At 49.8% G+C, this 21,022-nt stretch overlaps 1 protein-coding gene across 1 annotated transcript; it reads left to right on the forward strand.

Annotated features, from left to right (window-relative positions):
- The first annotated feature begins 2,311 nt into the window (after nt 1–2,311).
- Nucleotides 2,312–17,710, forward strand: LOC131263965 (transcription factor Atoh8). The gene is made up of 2 exons (XM_058266254.1): nt 2,312–2,393; nt 16,560–17,710. The coding sequence occupies exons 1-2, from the start codon at nt 2,312–2,314 to the stop codon at nt 17,708–17,710; spliced, it is 1,233 nt and encodes a 410-aa protein (XP_058122237.1).
- The last annotated feature ends 3,312 nt before the right edge of the window (nt 17,711–21,022 follow it).

Consider the following 21,022-nt stretch of genomic DNA (forward strand, 5'->3'; position numbering starts at 1 on the left):
TTCGAAAGATCAGCATAAGGCAACGCTATATATGAATCTATTAGAAAATCATTACTTTTGCATATGCTTGGTTCACCTTTAAAACCCAAAGACAAAAACATAAAAATACAGTGTAATGATCTAGTAGCACACATGAATTGAGATTCTTTCCCATCCGAAACCAGCTTCCGAAAATTACCAACACTATAAGCTTCCGTTTTCCTAGTTATCCTCACTGAATCACTTGGATAAATGTAACAATTGCAGGTGTTTCATTCATGTTCTCATCAAACAATTTGAGTTTTGCATCAATCAAAATAAAAAAGAGCAATAAATAGCAAACCCATCCCGATGGAACGCGAATCATGATGGAACAACACGGTAGAAAGAGGGAGGACCAAAAAGCATAAAAATTATGTTCTCTCACACCCCACGGTGCGGATGCTGCTGCTGCTGCTGCTGATGGCTCATAACTTGTGGCGCTCTGCACCTGATGACGGCTCCTTGTGCATTGTGCACGGTGCCAGGGGACCGAAGGGCCGGTGAAAGAGAGATGGCAAACAAACAAAACAAGTGCAGCTCGAACGCGCTACAGCCGGTGCAGGCGTACGAACGAGAGAGAGAACACAAGCACCGGTGCCGGTGCAAGTGCACTCTCTCATACGATTTGTCTCTCGCGATTTGCTTTTTCTCTCTCACTCAAGTAATGCGTTTTCTCTCACCGTTAGTTGTTACGATTGACAAAACAAGAAGGGGTGATTGAGACATTGACGGGGAAAAATGAGAACGCAATACTAAAGAGCGCGACATAACGAGAGCGAGAGCATTCGCAAGAGAGCAGAACTCTACCGCTCGTCGCGACGTTTACAGACCCGAATTGAGTGCTTACAATTTCGACGGCCAGCAGCTCGCAGCATCGCAGCCGGCACATTTAGTTACAAATCGTACGTTCTCGCGATGAGACGTGAAGTTGGAACCAGCGCAAGAAGCTGCTGAGCCTGTGAGTACTACCAATAACGCACAAGCGGAGTGTTGTCGCCGTGACAGTCGCCGGGGAGTGCAAAAGGAAAACGGAAGCACAGTGTTATTCTTCAGGGTGGAAAACGATACCCTCCAAAAGACGGCTCGCACGTGCAGGGAGCAATCAGTCTTCGAAGTCATCGCCTGGCGGACGCACATCGACGGCCGCGTTTGCCACCGGAAGTTCAAGTGATTCCTTCCGCACGCCGGATGTGCACGTGCATTGGGTACACGCGCCCCCGTAGAGAAAAAGAGTGTCTGGTTTTATTTCTGTTTTACCCCGTTTTTTTTAACTGCGTAGTGTTTGTGTACGGTTATTTTTCCTGCCCGTTATTTACAACGTAAAAGCAACAAGGGAACTCGATTGGAATTTTGGATGTGCATTTCCTGTGCAGTCGATCAACCCGCAACCGGAAGCGTTATCGCACGATCGGATACAAAAGGATACTCGAAAGGGAGAAGGGAAAGAATAAATACCAGAAACGAATTGCCAGATTTATCGCGCACGACAATCGGAAAGCAAAGCGGAAAGGTTCGGAGGCGAAGCGAAAACCCAACGGCAACTTTTGAATCCATGATTCATCCCGCAACCTTCAGTGGCCACGATTAATTGGTGGCTTTTACTGTGCATTTACAACAAACACACACACACATAGTATTTCGGATTTTCCGGCTGTAAGTGACGAACGAGAAGAAATTTCGACGTTAGACATCATCATCGGCGTGGGCTTGTGGTGGGAAAAGTGATCCATCGTAGGGTTTTTTGGAGGAGCCCTAGTTTTTCGCAAATCTTCCGTGTCAATGTGAGTGTTGGTGTGTACGTGTGGCGTTTTGTGAACCAAGCCCCAGCGGGGAGCACGAGAGGGGAAGGGAAAAGAGCCAAAGAGGCAGAAAAAAACAACCCTGAAGGAGTCAGAGATAAAAATAAAGCAAGCGATAAGCGCGCTTCAACAGATAGCTAGAAGCTCGAAGAAAAACGTGTGACGACGGCAAGGCAGGGCAGGAGAGCGAAGAGCTGCCCCTGCTATCGAGTGTTGTGACATAAGAAAGTTTTGCGAAAAGTAAACGCAATAGCGAAACGCGCGGTAGGGCAAAAGGAATACAAAAGTACGGAGCGAAGAGGCAAAGGAAAAGCAGGCTCCGAAGGAAATTATCGCAGAGGGCAGCGTGTGAAATTTGTGCGTTCCCGTTGTTCTGTGTTCCGAAGTTTTTGCTTTTCGTTCCTTGTTTCCTTGGACCAACGTCCAGCGGCCGAAGCACGGAGGATTTCTTCAAAGGCCTACGCATGTTTTGCTTTCCGCACAACTCCCAAATGTGGAGCGAGGCCATGAGCACGCTAGCGAAGCTGTACCCGAACCTGTCGGAGGACCAACGGGCTGCGATGCTGCTAAAAGGTAAGTCATCGCCGATCACGTGATCCTTGCAGTTAGTCTCAGTCGGCGAACGGATCGTGGGAAAAAGCGATGGGCAATCCTTGTGGAGGTCTGTGTCAGGATTCCCACGGGAAATTTTTGAGTACCGCTAATCTGTACCGTTAGTCCTTAAGTTTCTTCCACCGATATCTTAACTTTACCTACCTTAGGAGTTTAACACCCAAAAAAAAGTCATGTTTCCAAAGAGTGTGAGTTGACTCATCTCCAGCGATTAGGAAACTATCGCCTGCACGGGTGCGTGCCATCAATTTGTCCCACCCTCAAGTTCAGCGGAAGTAATTAAACGCCCTGCCCGGGGGCGACAGCTGCCAAGATTTCTGTGCCCATCTTCCAGAAGTAGCCCTCCAAACTGGGTGTGGGGTGCCCGAGTGAGTACACCGACACCGAACGCGTACTTGTGGCGACGCAATGGACTCTTGAGTAAGCCGCACGGCGCGAAAGCGTGCGTAGAAGAGTAATTGCCGGCTGACTACTTCGCGGAGTCCACATATGTCCGCGCCAGACGAGACACGAGTGCTCGTGCCTCCCCCCCCACTAACTGGCTGACGGGGCTCCTCGCACGTTGTAATTATGTCATTTATTAGTGGCGCCCGTTTGCGTTCGGATTTTAATTGGCGATCGCGCACCCCGTGCGCAAATAATTTCCAGCCGGAGACGGTGGTAAAGGGGTTGGATTGGACATACATACCGTTGGAATGTCGCACCGGGCCTTTAAAGGGGCGGCAAGTGCAGGGGGACGGGTGAGGTGGGCTCGTGTGTCCACACCTCGCACGCTCGTTCATAAATCACTCAATCCGCGCTCGTATCGAGTCTGGACAAGATGCGCGCTGGTAAAAGATGAACGAAGATGACTTGTGTTCGGAGATCGGTTCATCGGCGTGACAGCAAAGCGTGACATTTGATGTTGCCATCGTGCGCCATCGTCGGTACCTTGCGCTGCATTTAATTAGCTCAAAGGAAGTCGAGCGGTGACATCTGCAACGACTAAAAGCCGGCACCGGATACACACATCAAAGGCGGGAGGAGTTCACCGTAGATTCTATTTGCGTGCCTTTATCTACCAAAAGGGCGCACATTCTCTCTCGGTCTTTCTCCTTCTAGCTAGACTTTTTGGAATCCCCAACAATTCTGAGGTGTTCCTATTCTAGATTTGCCACAGAAGTCCGGGTGGAGCGAGCGAGAGTGCGAAAGTTCTTTCTCCAAACATTTATATAAATATAACTATAGTTCTCGACCGGATGTACGCCGGGAAGGCACTGGATGATTAATTTCGTCTCGCCTCTATCCAGAAGCAAACGTTCTTCGAACCGGTGGGAAGGCGTAACCGAAGCACGGCAACATCCGCCAGCGCTTCCCAAAAACACACGGACAGCCCTAATCTTTCCGATTCTGAAACATATCACTTCAGCGCCGCCACGAATGACCCGGGAGTGACTTTTCTTCTCGGAAGGTGCAGCCGCAATTGGGAGGGGATTTTTCTCGGGGAGGACGGCTAGCGAAATCTTCCCTCCCAGCCGAAGCTTATGAATGGGCGACGCTCTGGAGCACGGCGCAGTTCGCATCCGGCCAGTTTTTGGGGGCCCGGGTGGTGTATAATTATAGATCCAGCAGAGGCAGCCTCCTTGTGGCCTAGCGTGTTTCAAATCCCGCCCTGGGTTGATGATGATGATGATGATCCGATGCAGATGCGAACTTGGATGCGAATGGTGTGTGTGTCCATTTCCTTCTCTTGGAGCGTTATGCAGACGTATTTTGTTTCTTTTTTTCCTGCCCGTCTTTAATAAATGACCTCCGGAGCGCTTCAATTTGATAAACGGCTCAAAACGGTGCAGATGGGTTCTAGGCCGTGTTTTTGCATGGTTTCATCTTTTCGCGCTTCCGAGGAACTTCACAAGGATTCGTTTCGGAGAACCTTCGGATGAAGGAATATGAATGACATGTGCGGTGGGTTGGACCGTCCCGATTCGGCAGGGGCGTATTCTGGGATAAGGCCGAGTTTCTCACGACTTCAGCCGCTAAAGATCTTTTTCCCAGACGTTATACAAATGGGCACCAAAGTTCGGTCTAAATCTAAACTTAGCTTCCCGAGAATTCGAATTCGGCCATCTGATTCCAGCCCCTTTGAAAAAAGGCGGGGAGTACGATAGTGTGGGCAACTCGTCACACAGTTGTCGTCTGTTAAACTCATCCTACCATGGGGGGCCCCCCACTCGATGTGACCAACTTCGTTGACCTCACCCTATTGCAGATGTCCCATTTTGGCGCACGAAGGAAAGGGAGTGAGTGGGATCAGCGCCTGGTCCAGATGTTCAAACACAACCTCGACGCTTATCATTTGTTTGCACATTTTCCGGGGTGAGGAAGAACGGCTACGAAGGGCCGGCTCGTTTGCACGACATCCAGGAGTATCGCGTACGACAATCCTCCATCGTCCAAAACGCACATAAAAACACGCATAAACACACAGTGACTGGTCAGACGGCGCTGGACTTGAAGGGCGGTCTCGTTGAGAACGCCATCTGGTCGGATAGACGAAGCCGAACGACGCGGGATTGATTCTCCCGGAAGGAACAAAGCGTGTTCGTTGTGTGTCGGCTTTGCGGGGAGCGATTGGCGTCCAATGTCGGGGCAAGAAGCTGGCGGAACCGGTCGAATGGTACGGCAAACCGAACATACTATTGGTTGACGTCACCGTCGACGCGACCGTCTGTTTACCGTCTGCGCTGGACGGTGGAGTGCAGTGGACGGCAAATTTATGGAGCTGTAATTGATTCATCTGGGCTCCCGAGAGTGTCTGGCTTCGGGGAAAGATGTCTCCATCCATCGGCATTGGTTCCATGAATTCTCGGCCACTGTTTTATGACACTTCACGCAACTTCGGTTCCCTTGGAGTTTCTCGCTCGAGTTCCGCGTCGGAGTTCTGGTCGATAAAGTTCTCAAAACAAAACGTGTTTTTCCAGATGTCACCATTTTATCTCCAGCTTTCAAACAAAGGGTTCGGGTATAATTATGCCCCAGAGTGGAATGGAGATGAAGCATGGCTCCAATCGTCCACCTGGTCTCGAATGCCTCTAAGGGGTGGATTAAGAAAGATACTAAATTCAACAAGGGCGCCACCCGGATGCCCCCGTGAGAAGACATCGATCCGAAGCTGACGAGGGAGGCGAAACCAAACATACTTATCTAAATCCGGTTCTCTCCCGTTTCTCGACTGGTCAGTCTTTGGCTTCTCTGTCCCGCGAGTAGATATTATTTCCTTTCGGCACGCAAAGGAATTCGGTGATGTTCTAATCTGGTCTCAGGGCGCAGGGGTAAAGAATACGACACGCGGACACCTTGCGTTCCACCGAGATGCCAAGCATAATTTGTCATTGTGTCATTGGCGGGATGTGTGTGTCTCCAACGCTCGAGAGAATGTTTCGTATCAAACGCGGACACGCGGTTGGGAGGGAGAGGATCTATTTTCCACCGTGCGTTAAGAATCGCTTGCCTAAGCCTTCTCTTCGTTTTTCTAATTGGATGCCATTTCCTGTGATCTACCACCCGCGATCGGTCGACCCGGGGTAAATCCACTCCGGATTGGAGCTGTTGATGGATCGCTTTCCCGAGCGCCATCCGTCACCGCGAGGACGCGCAACTCACAGTAGGCGTATGGCGGGGGATTTTCCATCCGCTCGCTAGTTTTGACAGCGTTGGAATGTCAACCCGCGCGCGCGGTAGTTCATCCGACCGGACGCGTTGTTTGTGTATTCTTCGGGGAAAAATATTTCCTTCCCTTGCCCACTCCATGCAAACACTCCGTGGGCAGAAAGGTTTTTCATCATTTCGCCCATTGCGCCACCGAACAAAATCTGGGGCTGGGAAGTTTTATGTCCGTTGTTCGATCGCAGGAGTGGGCGGGAAAATGGCCCCCTTAAAATGAGATTTCACACAAGAAAAAACAAAAAGAAAACAAAAACGAGCACGACAAATGTTTTGATAGCGTCACAGCGGCAAGATGTTTCCCATTCTAAAGTTTTTCACTCAACCCGGCGCGTAAGATGGATGGCGTGGAAAAGTTGTAGAGTGCCGAGTTCCTCAGCAACATCGGGTTTTCCAATCATGCGCTGCCACAACCGCGCACATGTGCTTTTTATTGCCAGGCCGGGCGGAGGGTTGTACATTATTAGTTCACCGGGCGTTCATCCCCACCCTCTCCGTGTGTGTGTGTGTGTGTATGTGTCTCTGCGTGCGGGGTGTCGTGCTGTCGGGCGGAAAAGCGTAAAGTGTGTTATTAACGCAACCGCGTAACGCGCGTGCAGGTGGCGCATCCGATGAAGATAATTTATCCTCGACATCTCTCGCCTCGTCGGCACTCTGGGAATCCGTTCCGGTTGCCGTTTGCAGTCGGTTAATTAGGAACATATCACCGTTCGCCTCGAATCACGCGCGCAGACACTCGGCAGAGAACGTGGCGCACCACGTCGTCGTCGTCCGGGTCGTAAGATTAAAATTTTCATCCGCCCGAGAGCTCTGCTTGATTGCAGGGAGCTAATAAAAACTTTACGGCTCCATTACGGGGCGGAGGGGATGATGTTGTTTTTATTGAGGATCTTGGGCCGCGAATTTTCCACCAGGTCGAGAGTTCATCCCGGGTTGCACCCGTTTACGAGCGAACTCTTAATTTTCCACCGGAGCAGCAAACTGGATCACCGTTTTATTGCTCCCCTCCCCTATCCCCCTGCTCACTCCAAACCAAACAATCCGCTCGTTTGCTTATCCATTACAGTTTTAGTTTAATGAGTTAACTACTTTGTATGTGGTTCGTTTGCATCGCGAGCGATGAACGGAAATAAAATTTGGCAGCCGAAAATTAGCTGCTCCCCGAAGTGTACCGACATAAAAGCGAAATATTTCGAAATTGAAAAACAACTCAAGCGTGTTTCAATTCCGGCGAAATGACACGGAAGTTCCAGTTGTTAAGTGTCTCACGCGAAAGGATATCTGGTGTTTGGGCTTTAACAAAAAGAGAAGAGAACCTTGCGCGTTTATTTTTCTACCATCTTTCAAATTACTTCCTTTTGGCTTTTTCTCCCACTTGGAGAAGGATGAAAGAAGGACGCCTGAAAACACCCTGAAAGATGATCGCGACTCTTTGTCGCGGGCTGGCTCTGTTGCCGTCACCTGGCCAGAAGGTTTGCGAAGCGATCCCCAACGGGTCCGAACGGTTCTTTGCCACATCCTCCTAGGCCAGCCGGGGACCGTCCCAGAAGGATCTAACCTAACAAATCTCCACCAGCGATACCTCGAAAGTCGCCAAAAGGTTCGCCAATGTTTACCGCCTGCAAGGTTGCGCCCCGATGGTGGAAGATTATGCGATGCGCTTGATGGAAAAAAGAGGAAAGAAGCCCAAAACACAACCAGCAGAGGGCTTCGGGAAGCGAAATTAATAACGACCGGCAATCCATTGGTCCCGTACTGCCGACCCCCAAAAACAACGGCCAGAGTTAGATCACCATCGCCTTTTAGGATGAAGGGATTCTTGTGTTCGTTTTAGTTCAGCGCGACAGCAAGCGAGTTCATCTTGCTCTCCTCTGGTGCTACGTCCTCCGTCTTCCTGTTGCGGACGGGATTGCAAAATGCTGCATCCTTTTTCGGTGTCGGCTTTCGGGCGCCAATCCCGGCGGCAAACTGTGGAACCGGCGGGCTCCAAAAAAAAAAAACGTCCGAAGATGAAAACTAGCGATAGTCGCCGCCACCGCCGGCGTTTTCGGACTGTCGGCCCTCGGGTATCCTTTCGACCGTACCATTCCCGAGGGACCGAACCGTTTGGCGTAGTGAACGTCAACCGAAAGGTTGGGTGGAGCCACTTCACGAGCAAGCGAAGAGGTACAATAAGTGCAAAAGACGAAACCGCAAAATGCAGCGAAGAAAACCGTTGCCAGAAGTAGCCGCCACCTTTTTTGGAGTTCCCTTTTTTTAAAGATTCGCTTCCCTGTCTCGGGAAGAATGTTGCTGAATGTAATCAATCGCAGCCACAACCGGGCACATTCACGCACACGCTGGTGGATCTGCATTCGGTGAACCTTCCGTAAATTGAACCCGGAAAATAAGGAAGAAGCAACCGAACCCAGTGAGTTCGAGGGTGTCCTGGTTGGATAATGGTGGGAGACAAATGGAAGAAGCATTAAATGAAGAGAGTATTATATAAAAAACATAACAACACCGTCTTCACCTTCATCTGGCGGAAGCCAAAAAATCGTGCTTGTTGAACGCTATCCTCCTCTTCCGAGAAGTAACGGAGATTCACCAGTGGGTCCGACATCACAGATTCTGGAAATAGGATTTAGGACCGGGAGGTTGGGTACATATCGGAATCGTCGTCCCGACAACGCCGGCGACAGATGGCGCCAGCAGCTCGAGACGCACCTCGCCGCCACTTTTCCTTCCCCCCCATTGAAGAGTGGCAGAGCAAGAGTTCAATGTAACGAGTTGAACCGCAAAACCCATAGCGTCCTTCTGGAAGCCACGTTCTCGTCCCCTTTCCGTGCTCCGGGATAACAAATCTTCAACCCTGGCGGGGTCTGTCAACACACACCGAACGTCTTTTCCGGGCTCTTGTGCTGCACTTGCTCGCATCACCACCCCAAATCTCCGGCCCAGCCCTTCCCCAGGGCAAGTACGACCATCGGCTTCCCCAATGCAGCGTAACATATGGCGTCGTCGTCAGCGATGCAACCGAACTCGCCTTGGATTGGGGCGTGCATGGGAAATGGAAGCAGGCGGGCGTTAAGTTACAATTTATTTTCCCAGTTCCCTACATCCCCTCCTGGAATTGATCTCCGCGCACAAAACCAATGAGCAAAACATGAAACACGAGAAAGAAAATCTCCACAACACACTCTCCCTGCTCGTGTCGTCCCTTCCCCTTTTGCGTTTTCCCGTTCCCGATCGATCGTCAGCCACGCAGGAAGCCGATTAAGTAAATATAAGCACACAAACAAATTGGCAGTTTATTTAGCGCTCGTCGTTCCACCGCTCGTTCTGCGTTGGAAACGGAACGGAGGTCCAGGACCTTTTGCTGGTTAATGATGCAAAAATGAGGGCCGGTTGTTTCCGCTTTTGTTTTTTCCCCCGTTTTCGTTTTTTTATTATTCCTTTCCTTTCTCGTCTCTTTGTATGCAAAAAGTTAACCGACTTCGTTCGGGGGGCCGATTTTGTCGATCGGATTTAAGCGGATCGAACTTTTTGGTTTATGTTTACTCCCTTTATTGCTGATGGGAGGGTGCGAAGTTGTGTTTGGTTCCCCCTCACTCCGCCTTGTTTTGGTTTGATGTGGCGTATTTCAGTGCGGGACCCATCCGTCATAGTGTAAATACACTCCAGCATCAACACCCCCTCCCGAGCAAGCCGGGTAAACAAAACGTGCGTGTCAACAACAACATTGCCGTTGTATAGAGGAACGATGGCGCCACGCACATCGGCGCCAATCATGCTTCCGTCCAATTGACATCTCAATACGTACGTACGCCGCAACGTTTAAGCGCAAAACCCCGATGTTTAGAATTGTGGATTAAAACAACGCAAACCTTCGCCCCGAGGGGTTGATGGCATTCAATGTTGTGCCTGTGTGATGTTGCTGGATGGAAAAAGGGAATGTGGATCTAAGTAGGCGCACTCCGCATAAGGAATGCCGCTGCATGCCAGCCGTTGCAATTTACATTTTAAAACAAACACCCTATTGCCTCCCCTGTTCGTCGTTGTTGGACAGGTTTTTTCCTCCCCCCCCGCACGCTGGTCATTTAACTTCCTTCCCATCTTCATCCCACGGCGTTCCGAACCGAATCGAACCGATTCGAACCATTTTAAATCCGTTATTGCAATCGGCGGTATCGTACCGGGTACGCAAATAAGCTAACAATAAAGCGCCATGCCCGGGGCGGCAATGACAGTTGTAGCGTTGTTTTTGTTACACACCCCCCCCTGGGTAGTGCTGATGAGGACCACGACGACGGTGGTGGTGGAGGGAATAAATTACTGTCAATTTATTAACATGATGCAATTTTACCCCGTAATTGCTGGAGTCGGTTGCGGCGAGGATGAGGCGAATGAGGTCGCCGACGTGACCCAGTGTGCGATGAGGGGTTGAGAGGATGGAAAGGGCGGATGGTTTAGCGTCGTTTAGTCCAAAGAAGGACGAGTAACGCACGCGTAACGCTTGATGCGTTTTGTTACGCGACACACCCGACCCGGGATTTATGTGTCATTTCCGGGGTGGCCCCGGGGGAATTTTGCCGAAATGTGTGTTTATATTAACTGGGTTCAATGTTTGGTGAGCGTTTATCAAAACCCTTTTTAATTAAAGAATATATAAAAATAAGCGCCATCTGGATGAATGGATGATAAACCAATTCAATACCCCATTACATTGGATGAACGTGCCAGGAAACAAAAAAAGTGGGTAGCCCGAAGCGTTTAATCACTTACTCTTCACCGACCACTCCCCTCCCCCCTGTGGTACCCCTTTCGCGAGGAGTTAAAGTAGAACACCAGATGTTCGTCCCAGTCCACTGAAACCACCACTGGTGAGGGTTTGCGAGTGATTGAATGGCTTGTCCGCTTGTCACCTCGCGCCGCCATTTTCCCCGAGCCCGGCCGGGATCCATCCGTCGCTAATCGCTCCCGAAATTGAAACTGGCTTAATCGCCAGTCCTTCGCAGAGAGAGAGAAACGGAGAGACAGGGTGCGACTAATTAGGCGAACCGGAAGGACTTAATGGCACTCCCATTCCTTGTTTGAGGAGCTACATAATTGTGTCGTCCTGTTGGGGGTTGGTTGGGGATTTCCTTCGTACGCCCGGAAGTGGTGTGATTTAATCGCTGTTCGGAAACGTTTTTCCTGTGGGAGTAATCGCTCGTGCGAGGAGGAACAAAAAAAAAACAAACCCCAGACACGTTTTTGTTATTTTCGATCGACCAGAAAAACAGAACCGAAACGGAAACCTTCGCAAGGATATTAATCAAGGCGAACGGTGTGTGACACATAAAGATCTGTTTTTTTTTTGCCTCCTAATTGATTGATAGCGGGTGGTGAAAGTTTTCGCCCCGGCTAAACCTATGTACCTGCCAATGCCAAAAGGAAGCAGCTAGCGTGGAAATGGCGCACCCAAAAGAAAAGCCGTACGAAAGGTGCGGAGGAATATGTCGCCATCGTCTAGCGGGGGCTAATGGGTTTGGCAATGAAAATTTCAACACCACCGGTGCATTTTATTAGAGCACAAACGCGTTCGGATGGAGGGCGATCATAAAACATTCTAGAAAGGAGGAAAAATGGTGTTTGATTTTTTTGCTCCCCACTTCGCGCTCCCCGTTCAATCAACTTTCGTTCTTTAGAATGTGGTTTCGGTGCTCTTTTGGTTGGTTCGGTTCCCTACTCGCCACGTTAATTTAATATTAAAATATACATATTTCCGTGCGCATCTTTCTTTCCCCACTCCGAGAAGAAAAGAAATCTTCGCTTCCCACTTTCGGTGGAATTTTATATCAACTTAATTCGTGCAGCGAAGAAAACGGTGTTGTTTTTTTTAATTCTCGCACCGGCTGTTTCGTTGTATTCGGGTGGGAGCCGGGTCTTCTCCTTTTCAATGCGCGGTGCATTTCGTTTAAAAGGAAGGGAAAGGGGGCGCGCAGAAGAAAAACAAAAGTCAAACAACGAAAAATGTCGGTGAACGAACGTACGGTCGTCGCCGAAGTGTTGATCATTATCTGTCCGCCGAAGCGACCGAAACTGCATGCAAAATAAGTGCATTCGCAGCCACCGCCGTACGGGACACGGCGGGGATGTGGGTGGGTTCGAGGGGCAACCATTGTGGCAGACGACAACATTCGGCGATTATTTATGAACACCCAAAATGCGCGAAGTGGAGAAAAGGTACCGAAAAGGAAAAAATACAATCTTCGCTAAGATTGTGCACGGGGGGAGGTGGTGGTGCCCGGGGTGGAGGATCGCGTCGTGTTGGCGCTGGAAGTGGGTGTCACGGAATGTGTCTGCGCCGCAGTGGGCGGCGAAGAGTCGTGCAAAAGTGTCCTGCACACACAAGCGCAAAGTTCGGCAGTTCTTGTTTTCCACAAAACTTTCCGTGCAGCAGCAGATGCCTGGTTTGCGATAAAAAAAGCATTCCCACCCATGGCTGGGTGGGTGTGGGGAGGAGAAAAAGGTTTCCCTTTTAAGGATGCACCACCACCAGCTCCTCACGAGGTCCTTCCCCTTGGCGCCACGTAACCAGAACGTGGCCAGATGGTTCGTTCACAAATGCTAAATGGCAAAGAATAATCGTCGATCGTGTCTCGGAGAACGATGAAGAAGAGGAGGGAAGTGGTAGACGTAAGAGGGTGGGTACCTCTACACCGAGTGAACTTGAAAAGCCCGAAAAGGCCGCTTCTTCTGCACAATCTGGCGCCGGGTTATTTTTTTTCGGGGGGAAAACAATAACGACTCCACTTTTTGGGAGCAGAAAATGTTGTTGTTTTGCCGCTCGCTCGACAGGATTCTCGTTCTGGTCGCGAGGACGTTGCCTTCTTTACTACCTCGCGCACACAAACAAGAACAAGAGCCGATATCACGAAACAAGGTGAGCAAGAGAGATGAAGATTCCCGCGAGCGAATAAAACCCCATCTCGTGGACATCGTCATGTGGTGAACCAAAACTTCGGCGGGAATGGGGAGGAAGTTTTAGAATCAAGAGCAGAATCCGGTTGACAGCTAAGCTAGGCGCCATGGAAAATCATTTAAAACCGACCAGATGGATGCAAACCGGGCAGCAGGAGCATCCGGGGCGAAGAAGTGGAAGCCTTCGATGCTAAATGGTGATAGAAATTTGAATAATATTTCGTCCGGTTTTACGACAGCGTTTTTTTTTTGTTTGTGCGACTGACCAACCCGGATCGGGATGATACGTGTTCCCGTTGATTTGTGAATGTTTGTCCATGTTCCTTTCGGTTTGCTGCTTCGCGCTAAGAACATCATTCCGGAGCGTTCGGTTCTTTTTTCTTATTAATTTTTACTGCCCTACCATCTGGTTGTTGGAAATGTGTCTCCAGGCGGAAAACTAATCATCATCAGTGTATCGTTTCAACGCATATGGTGACAAACCAACCACTCTCTGCCTCGGGACTGCGAACTCCACGATTGCGTCAACAGACCTTTGACTTCCGGAAAAGCGCGCGCGCCTCCCGGGTCATCGCGTCTTGAACTCGCGAGCTGTCTTCCTGCGCCTCGGACTGCGAGGTGTTTGTCGAGTTATTAACGTTTACGAGGCAATTTACAGCCGGCCGAACCCCGCGCGTGGTACTGCACGTGCACCATCTGCACCATCGTATGCAAAGTGCAACCGCGGCAAGTGTAAACGACCGTCCGGTGCCGACTTAGGTCTTGGTGCCAGATTTATTGGATAACATTGCACCAGGATTAGCCGGACTTAGGGTGCGCGCATCAAGCGGAGATAATTCTTCTGTCGGTGGCGCCTTGGGTTGGATGTTTCGAACGTGCCCATTCCGCCGCACCACGCTTCCGTTTCGTCTAGAGGCAGGAGGGGTTAATTAATGCGCAACCCCATGTAAACATTACACCCCACAGCTGGCGGGAGGGGGAAGAAGGTGCTGGCGTGCACACACAATGGCGTACGTGATAGATCGTTACATTCATCATCATCGCCGGTGCAGCTTCCTTAATGCATCTGTGCTCCCGAGTGTCTCTCGTCGAGGGTTTCGTCGCACGGCGTGTACTTTGGCGCGTTATTAATAACTTCATATCATCACCCGATCGGTTTGCAGCTACTGGGCCGGAGAGGATGGCCCGAGTTGGATGGTACGGTGGCACCCGAAGGGAAATTAATTACTTGCGCATAATTCAATCGAACCCTTTCGCGTTTGCGCACACTAACACACACAAACACAGGAAGGAAGTGCCATTTGCGGACGACGGGTTGTCGGGTAGCGAGCTGTTGACGCAGCTAGTAGCACTTAATTGTCGCCGGACAGCTGATCGATCGATCGAGGTTGGCTGAAACTAGAAGCAAATATAAACATGTTCCTCTTCGTGGAACAAAGCGACTCGATTTCGTGGTACTCCAAACTCGGGACGGATTTGTCATCGGGGGAGAGGGGACACGAAAGTGTCCGGATCGGTACACACGATCGGTTTCGGCTTATCTCCCGTCGACGATCAGCATCACCATCATCATCATCATCATCATCGTCGTCGTCGGCTGACTGCTGTTGCATTCCATAAGAAGCCTCTGGCGTCCCCCGAAGCCGAACTCCATTGAAGCGGGCGGCGTCTTAAGGTGGTTTGTGCTTCGATTTGCATAAATTTGCGCCCGCGGAGCCGGGACGGATTTGCTCTTTCTCCTCATCAAGCCGGGGAGGGGTGGGTTTCCCTGTGCGGTTGTGTTTCGGTGACTTCAAGCTGCGTCTTTTATGGCGCCTTGGTGCGAATGACAATTTCGACGTGGGGCAACGCGCGCGCGACACAATCCACTGGAGGAACTTTGTCAGAAGAAACATAACATAGGTGAAGCGCAGTTGGCGCTAACGCGGCAAGAGGGAGTTGGAGGGAGGAAGGGGGTGAACATCGAAACATAAACAAACATAAATTATACTTAGAAGCAAGCTGGACCGGGTCCGGCTGCGCGACTAATTAGAGATGGTGGAGCGCGACGCATGCACCGATGGTGGTGGGAAATGATTGCTTGCGCTTTGACGCTCCGAGGTAGAGGAGTCGATTCGTCTTGACGTGGGCTCGACCTCGGCTGCCACCCGGTGTCGCCAGTGATTACGCAAATCTCACCATTTTGAATCTTCGCATGTTTTTTTTTTGTGGTTCAAATCTTGGTTAAGAAAAACGATGGATGCTTAAAGGCAAATCAATCAATGCCCGTACAACTATAAAGTTCTATATGTAAAAATCATCGCATGGGAAGATTCGTTTCCTTTTCCACAAACCGCGATGAATGTTGTTGTACGAGCTTTAAAACGATGAGAAACGTGTCATCGGATCGATAAATTATCGCACTCTGGCGGCCTTTAGAACATCCGTAGACGGGAAAAGTGAGAGGGAATCTCGCCGGCACCTACTAAATCTGACGGGAGTTTAATAAATCTTTCCGGTGAGGTGTGAGATACTACCACGGTAGTCGGGGTTGGCGTCGGGGGGAAAATTTTGAGTGTTTTGAGATCTGCCAAGCGTTGCTCACACCATTCATTCCCCTTTCGCGTGTCCAGTCCTCGATATTTTGCTGTCATAAATAAAAACCTTAGTATCAACATGAGTTCGTATCTTTTTGCTTTTGAGTTGAGGTGAGACGATGGAAATACGTTATTTTTCCCTGGATGAACATGTTCTGAAGCGAAATTTCTACCGACACCGACATCTTCCTTTAACTCTCGGAAGCGTGTCGAGACGTGATTGAAGCAATTTCCGATCATACCCGAGATCGAGTGTTTGTTCCTCCGGACTCCAAGGCGCACACACTTCGGGTTCGAGCGGAATTGGAAAAGCCAACAGAGACGGCAACACGGAGCGAGTCCCACGTGCGCGCGCTTTAACCGCAACCCCCCGCCGGACAGAAGGCAAAGCCAACACCAAACAACCGAACCGGACACAAGTCTGTCCGACGGAACGGGGCTGAATAAGTAAACGGTATTAATGCCACCACTTCCGCTCCGGTCATTTGTTGACTCGCCGGGGGGAAAATAAGGGCGTTCTTGCACGAGCAAACCACGAAGAACACGCACACCGCACCGGAGTAACGTTTATTTTTATCACGCCATTCTCACCTGGTGCGCAGACGGCTGGCGGTGGTTTTCTTTCTTTTTTTTGCCCCTGCCCCCACTGTACATTTACTTTCTTGAAAGGCGTTGGGCGAGTTGGCGAATGGGTTCGCTTTCTTCTTCGTATGTGCTCGAGGAATTGCTGTTTGCGAGCCGGTCCGGGGGGGATGCCACCTGTACGTATCGTTTGTCAGGTGGTTTTCTTCGCCGTGTCGCGATTCTTTGACTTCCACCCTGACCCTGTTTAAGTTGAACACAATGAAGTGGTATTTGGTCTGGATTCTAACCACATCGTTTGCCTTTGTTTCTTTTGCAACAGGTGCTGCAATGTCTTCGCTGGAACGTGACTCCGGATTCAACTCCGGTAGCTCGGAGCACGAGGAAGATCTGTGGTCGCGCGATGGACTCATCACTCCCGAGAACGCCAGTTCCGAGGATTCGGTACCGGAGGCGAAGCTGCCGGCGTGTCCACCTGCGGCGGCGGCGGGTGGTGTGGCGATGTCGCTGGTGAAGAACAAACGGAAGAGTTCGGAACCGCTCCGGGTCGTCGCGGAGATGGAGCTGATGGCTCCGCTGAAGAAGCGCATCCGTTACGACGAGGAGCGGAAGCAGTTGGAGCAGGAGGAACAGGAGAGGGAAAGGGAACGGACCGAAGCTGGTTCTCCGCGACCTTCGTCCCGTGCCACCGCCAGCCCCTTCCGCCCGTGGGCTCCTCCTTCCGTAGAACACACTGGCCCAGCGCCAGCGGGAATCCCAACGGTGATTCCTAATCCGGCCGATCTGCTCATACGACACCCGGCTGTCACCACGCTTCACCGGGCGATCTCCCTGGAGCAGCAGCAACCGCTTGCCCTTGTTGCGAAGAAGAGTACCACCACGAGCAAAGATCCACACTCGAGTCCGATCCGGTCAAGTATCCGCTCGACGTCATCGCTTGCATCGCCACAGCATTCACCCGACTGGCCACATCACCACCACCACCTCAGTCACCACCATCCGCACCAAGTGCACCCCTCCGCGTCGCTGTTCGTGCAGCCCCACGCACCACCTTCCCTCGACGGAACCAACGACTCCGTCACCGATCTCGAGACGACGATGGCGATGGCATCCTCCGGAAAGGCAACCTCATCCTCCGGCTCCTGCTCGGCCGGAGGCTCCCAGACGCGCAACTACAAGAACATGACGCGCGAGCGACGGATCGAGGCGAACGCACGCGAACGAACCCGTGTCCACACAATTTCGGCCGCCTACGAGAAGCTCCGGAAGGCCGTGCCGGCCTACTCGAACGCGCAGAAGCTCTCGAAGCTGTCCATCCTGCGGATCGCCTGCTCGTACATCCTCACGCTCAGCCGGATGGCCGGCGAGGACTACAGCGAGGACGGTTCGGAACCGTCGATCGCCGACTGCGTCGAGATGGTGACGAAGACCATCCAGACCGAGGGCAAGATACGCAAGAAGAAGGACGAATGAGCAGCCGGAGTCGCTCCGAAAGTCAGTCATTTACAGGGCAGCCAAGTGGAAGTGGTGCCTACGCTTATTATTTATTCTTCGTCAAGGAATGGGGATGAACCCTGTGTGTCATTGAATTTTTCGTATTTTAATTTTCTAAAATTTAAAATCAAACACAACAAGTATCGCACTACTGACCGGGATGGTATGCGCTTTTAATTCACTGCAAGAGTTGTAACTAGCAAAGAAAACAGTACAAACATCATGAAACACGTTTACAAATCAAAACAGAAGGAGTCAACAATCTCCTTATGAGGTTGAAATCAATTCAAAAGCAAACTGACGACGACAATAATAATCGCAACGAATGTGAAAAGGAAGGCTCAAACAAACTTTACTACAGTAACCATTTTCAAAGTACTACCGAAACCAAATGCGCATCCTGCAACCGCCTTAAGGGGGTTTGCTGTTTGTCTAATTCGAGTGATGCTGGCCAACATTCAAGTGCCATAGTGTGGAACGAACCGGAGCGAAAGCCCCGACCTAGGCGAGCCCATAAAGGTAGGACTGCGTAGGAGTGTCCCGTGTGTCGGTTCCGGGTTCCCAAAGCTTACCTCGGGAAAGCTGCGCGAAGAAAGTACAAGTAGGCAGTGGTAACAGGAGTGTCATATTGTTTACTTAGCGCCGTAGCTCTCGTTAAAATCAAATAGTCCGTACCCTAGTTTTTTTTTTTAACAATACTTTTTCCAATTTCTTCACTGGTACGCATTTCCACGTCCGAGATGTGGCCGAAACACATAATAGTCATACAAACACAAACACACAAACTGAACGCTCCGGAAAAGGAGAAAGTTGGTGTGCGAAAAATCTGCTCTGACGCCATAAAACAACTTGGGCCGGCCGAAGATGAACTGAGTCATCGGAATGTTTGGGGTCCGCCAGTTGAGTCACAGAGTTTTGTTGTCCGGCAGAGAGACAGCTGTGTCAGGAATCAATAATCAGGGTGACCATATTAGAAGTATCCGTAGGCTAGCGGCGGGAGGTTGATTTGTACACTTATATCTTTAAGCGTTTGTTTTTAAGTTGTAAATACGAAAGTTTGTTTGAGAATAAACGGCCAAGCATTAGGGACATGCGCAGGCGTCGCGCCATATAGAGAGGGAGTGAGGGTTCGTTTTTATACTACTTATTAAACGTACTGTACCATAGGTGACTAAGGCTAAAATATATACAAATATATTGTGATCAAACTGGTGAAATCAAAATGATCTACAAGCAACTACAAGTTTGTGAAAAAACCGCGGAAAGAAGGTGAAAAAGAAAACATGCAAAATTTTATGGTGAAAAAAAAGCAAATAAAATAATATTTTTGTATGAAAATATTTAAAAGAATGAGTTTTAAATTGCAAAAACGAAGGGACAAACACTATGATGACAATTGGGAGAAAATTGATTGGGGGAAAGTAATACAAAATGAAATCAAACAGATACCGAAAAACAGGGTACTATAAAATTCTTAACTGGAAAGGTAAGTTATAATAGAACACATTCGAAAAAGTTGCCGTGGTTTTTCGCGAACGAAGGTTGACGGATATTTTTATCATATCAATAGATTAGATAAAGCTTTTTATCAGAAATATAATATGTGTAAATTGAAACCATGTAAATCAGAACCACAAAAAAGTGGACCAGAATCAACAAAGAGTACAATTTAGAGGAAACTTTATATTTCAATGAAAAAAAAAACATTACTCACTGTGTAAAGTCTATCCTAAAAGCTAGATCGAAGTAATAAACAATGTTCCATATCGGAAGCCTCGAATTGGCAAGTAAAATTGTCAACTCATTTGCTAAGCCCGCTGCGCACCATTATTGATAGCTCGGCAAGGCATCTGATGCAGCCTCTTCGAAGGCATCAGGTGGAACGTACGCTGCAAAACAGGTCACTTAGTTGCGCATGGACGTGACAACATGGATGCCATCTTGATCGTATCGTTTGAAGTCGATGGTGACGACAGTGATGTAGGGATTTTTTTCTACTGTTCATTTGTGGACGAGTCGATTACTTGGAGTGTTACTAGCTGCGTGTTTTAAATTCTTCCACTGCACCTAGTTGCACTGTTCGATGCAAAAGTTTGACATCTGTGCGCCCCCGACCCGACCCGATCGATCGATCCGTTTTACTCATCTGCCCCGCGTGATGGTGCATTATCGGTGTTTGGTTTTCGGGCACACGCGGGAAAAAAGTGGGGGAAAACAAGTAGACCGTGGGCAAACATCGGTCGTCTGTGGCCCCATCGACGGCGGTGCAGTAGGGTGGTGCGATAAGCGTCGTTTCGGTGTTGTCTGTGCTATATCTGGGCTGCCGTTATCGCGCACCGGAGTTGCCTTTGAAAACACCTGTTACTACTAGGATCGGGGCGGCCACTCGGGGGGGTTCGAAAATTGGGAAAATGTTGTCGCAGTTTGCCAGATTCGGCGTTCGATGGCGATATCGCAGGCTGAGTTCTCGGATGGAACTATTTCGAAGCCATTAGAGGGCGCACCCTTCGGTGGAAATGGAGCTGAAATTTTAAAACCTAACTAATTAACCCCTGGTCTCGATCGTGAAAGCGAAAGCAAGCTGTCCTCCAGCTGGCACGATGAGCCCCCTTTAATCACCGTCGCGTTATCTGCGATTGCGAACGTTGTCGCTTGGCCCGGTAGGCTCGGACGGGGTAGGAAGTTCGACACGGTTTATTACAAACCCGCGCGAGGGGATGGGAACCAAAACAACCGGGCAGTCGAGAACCAGTTGGCCCGGTCGGATGTGCCTGGTCCACACAGGTGTGATAAGTCTCGACACCCGCCTGCCTTTTTGGGCGATGGAGGGAGGCTCCGATAAGCGGGCCCTCGCGCAGTGGAACACTTGCGTGCCTTATCGTGGAGCGCGTCGAGGGAAGCGAAGCGAACTCCTGTCGGCAGTACGTCTGCCCTGGCACGCGTTCGTCTGCACCGGGGGCGCAAGTGCGGCCACACTCGGAACCGGTGCGGGTGTCCTCGGAGTGGTGTATAGGCAGTATTTCATTTTTGCAAATACTTTTACTATATGAGAAGTGAACGTTCTTCAAAGTAATTACAAAGGAGTAAATTAAATAAATATAATGTAACCACCCAATATGGGTTGAAATCTTGAGGAAACCTGTTTAAAAAGTAGTGATCAGAAATTTTAAAAACTATTACATTTCATGCAGAAGAATTTCTTCAAGGTGTAAAAATATATTTTGAAACTAGAAAAAAGAAATGCTTTAAGTATCAACTGCAAACAAAGGAGTGCAATATTTTCATAGTCAG

This window comes from Anopheles coustani, chromosome 2 (genome assembly GCF_943734705.1).
Source record: "Anopheles coustani chromosome 2, idAnoCousDA_361_x.2, whole genome shotgun sequence".
Taxonomy (NCBI): domain Eukaryota; kingdom Metazoa; phylum Arthropoda; class Insecta; order Diptera; family Culicidae; genus Anopheles; species Anopheles coustani.

What these genes read in the sequence shown, in the direction of transcription:
- LOC131263965 (XM_058266254.1), top strand. Translation starts at nt 2,312, where the DNA reads ATGTGGAGCGAGGCCATGAGCACGCTAGCGAAGCTGTACCCGAACCTG. An exon ending in GGCTGCGATGCTGCTAAAAG is followed by an intron (nt 2,394 to 16,559) that starts GTAAGTCATCGC and finishes CTTTTGCAACAG; the next exon opens with GTGCTGCAATGTCTTCGCTG.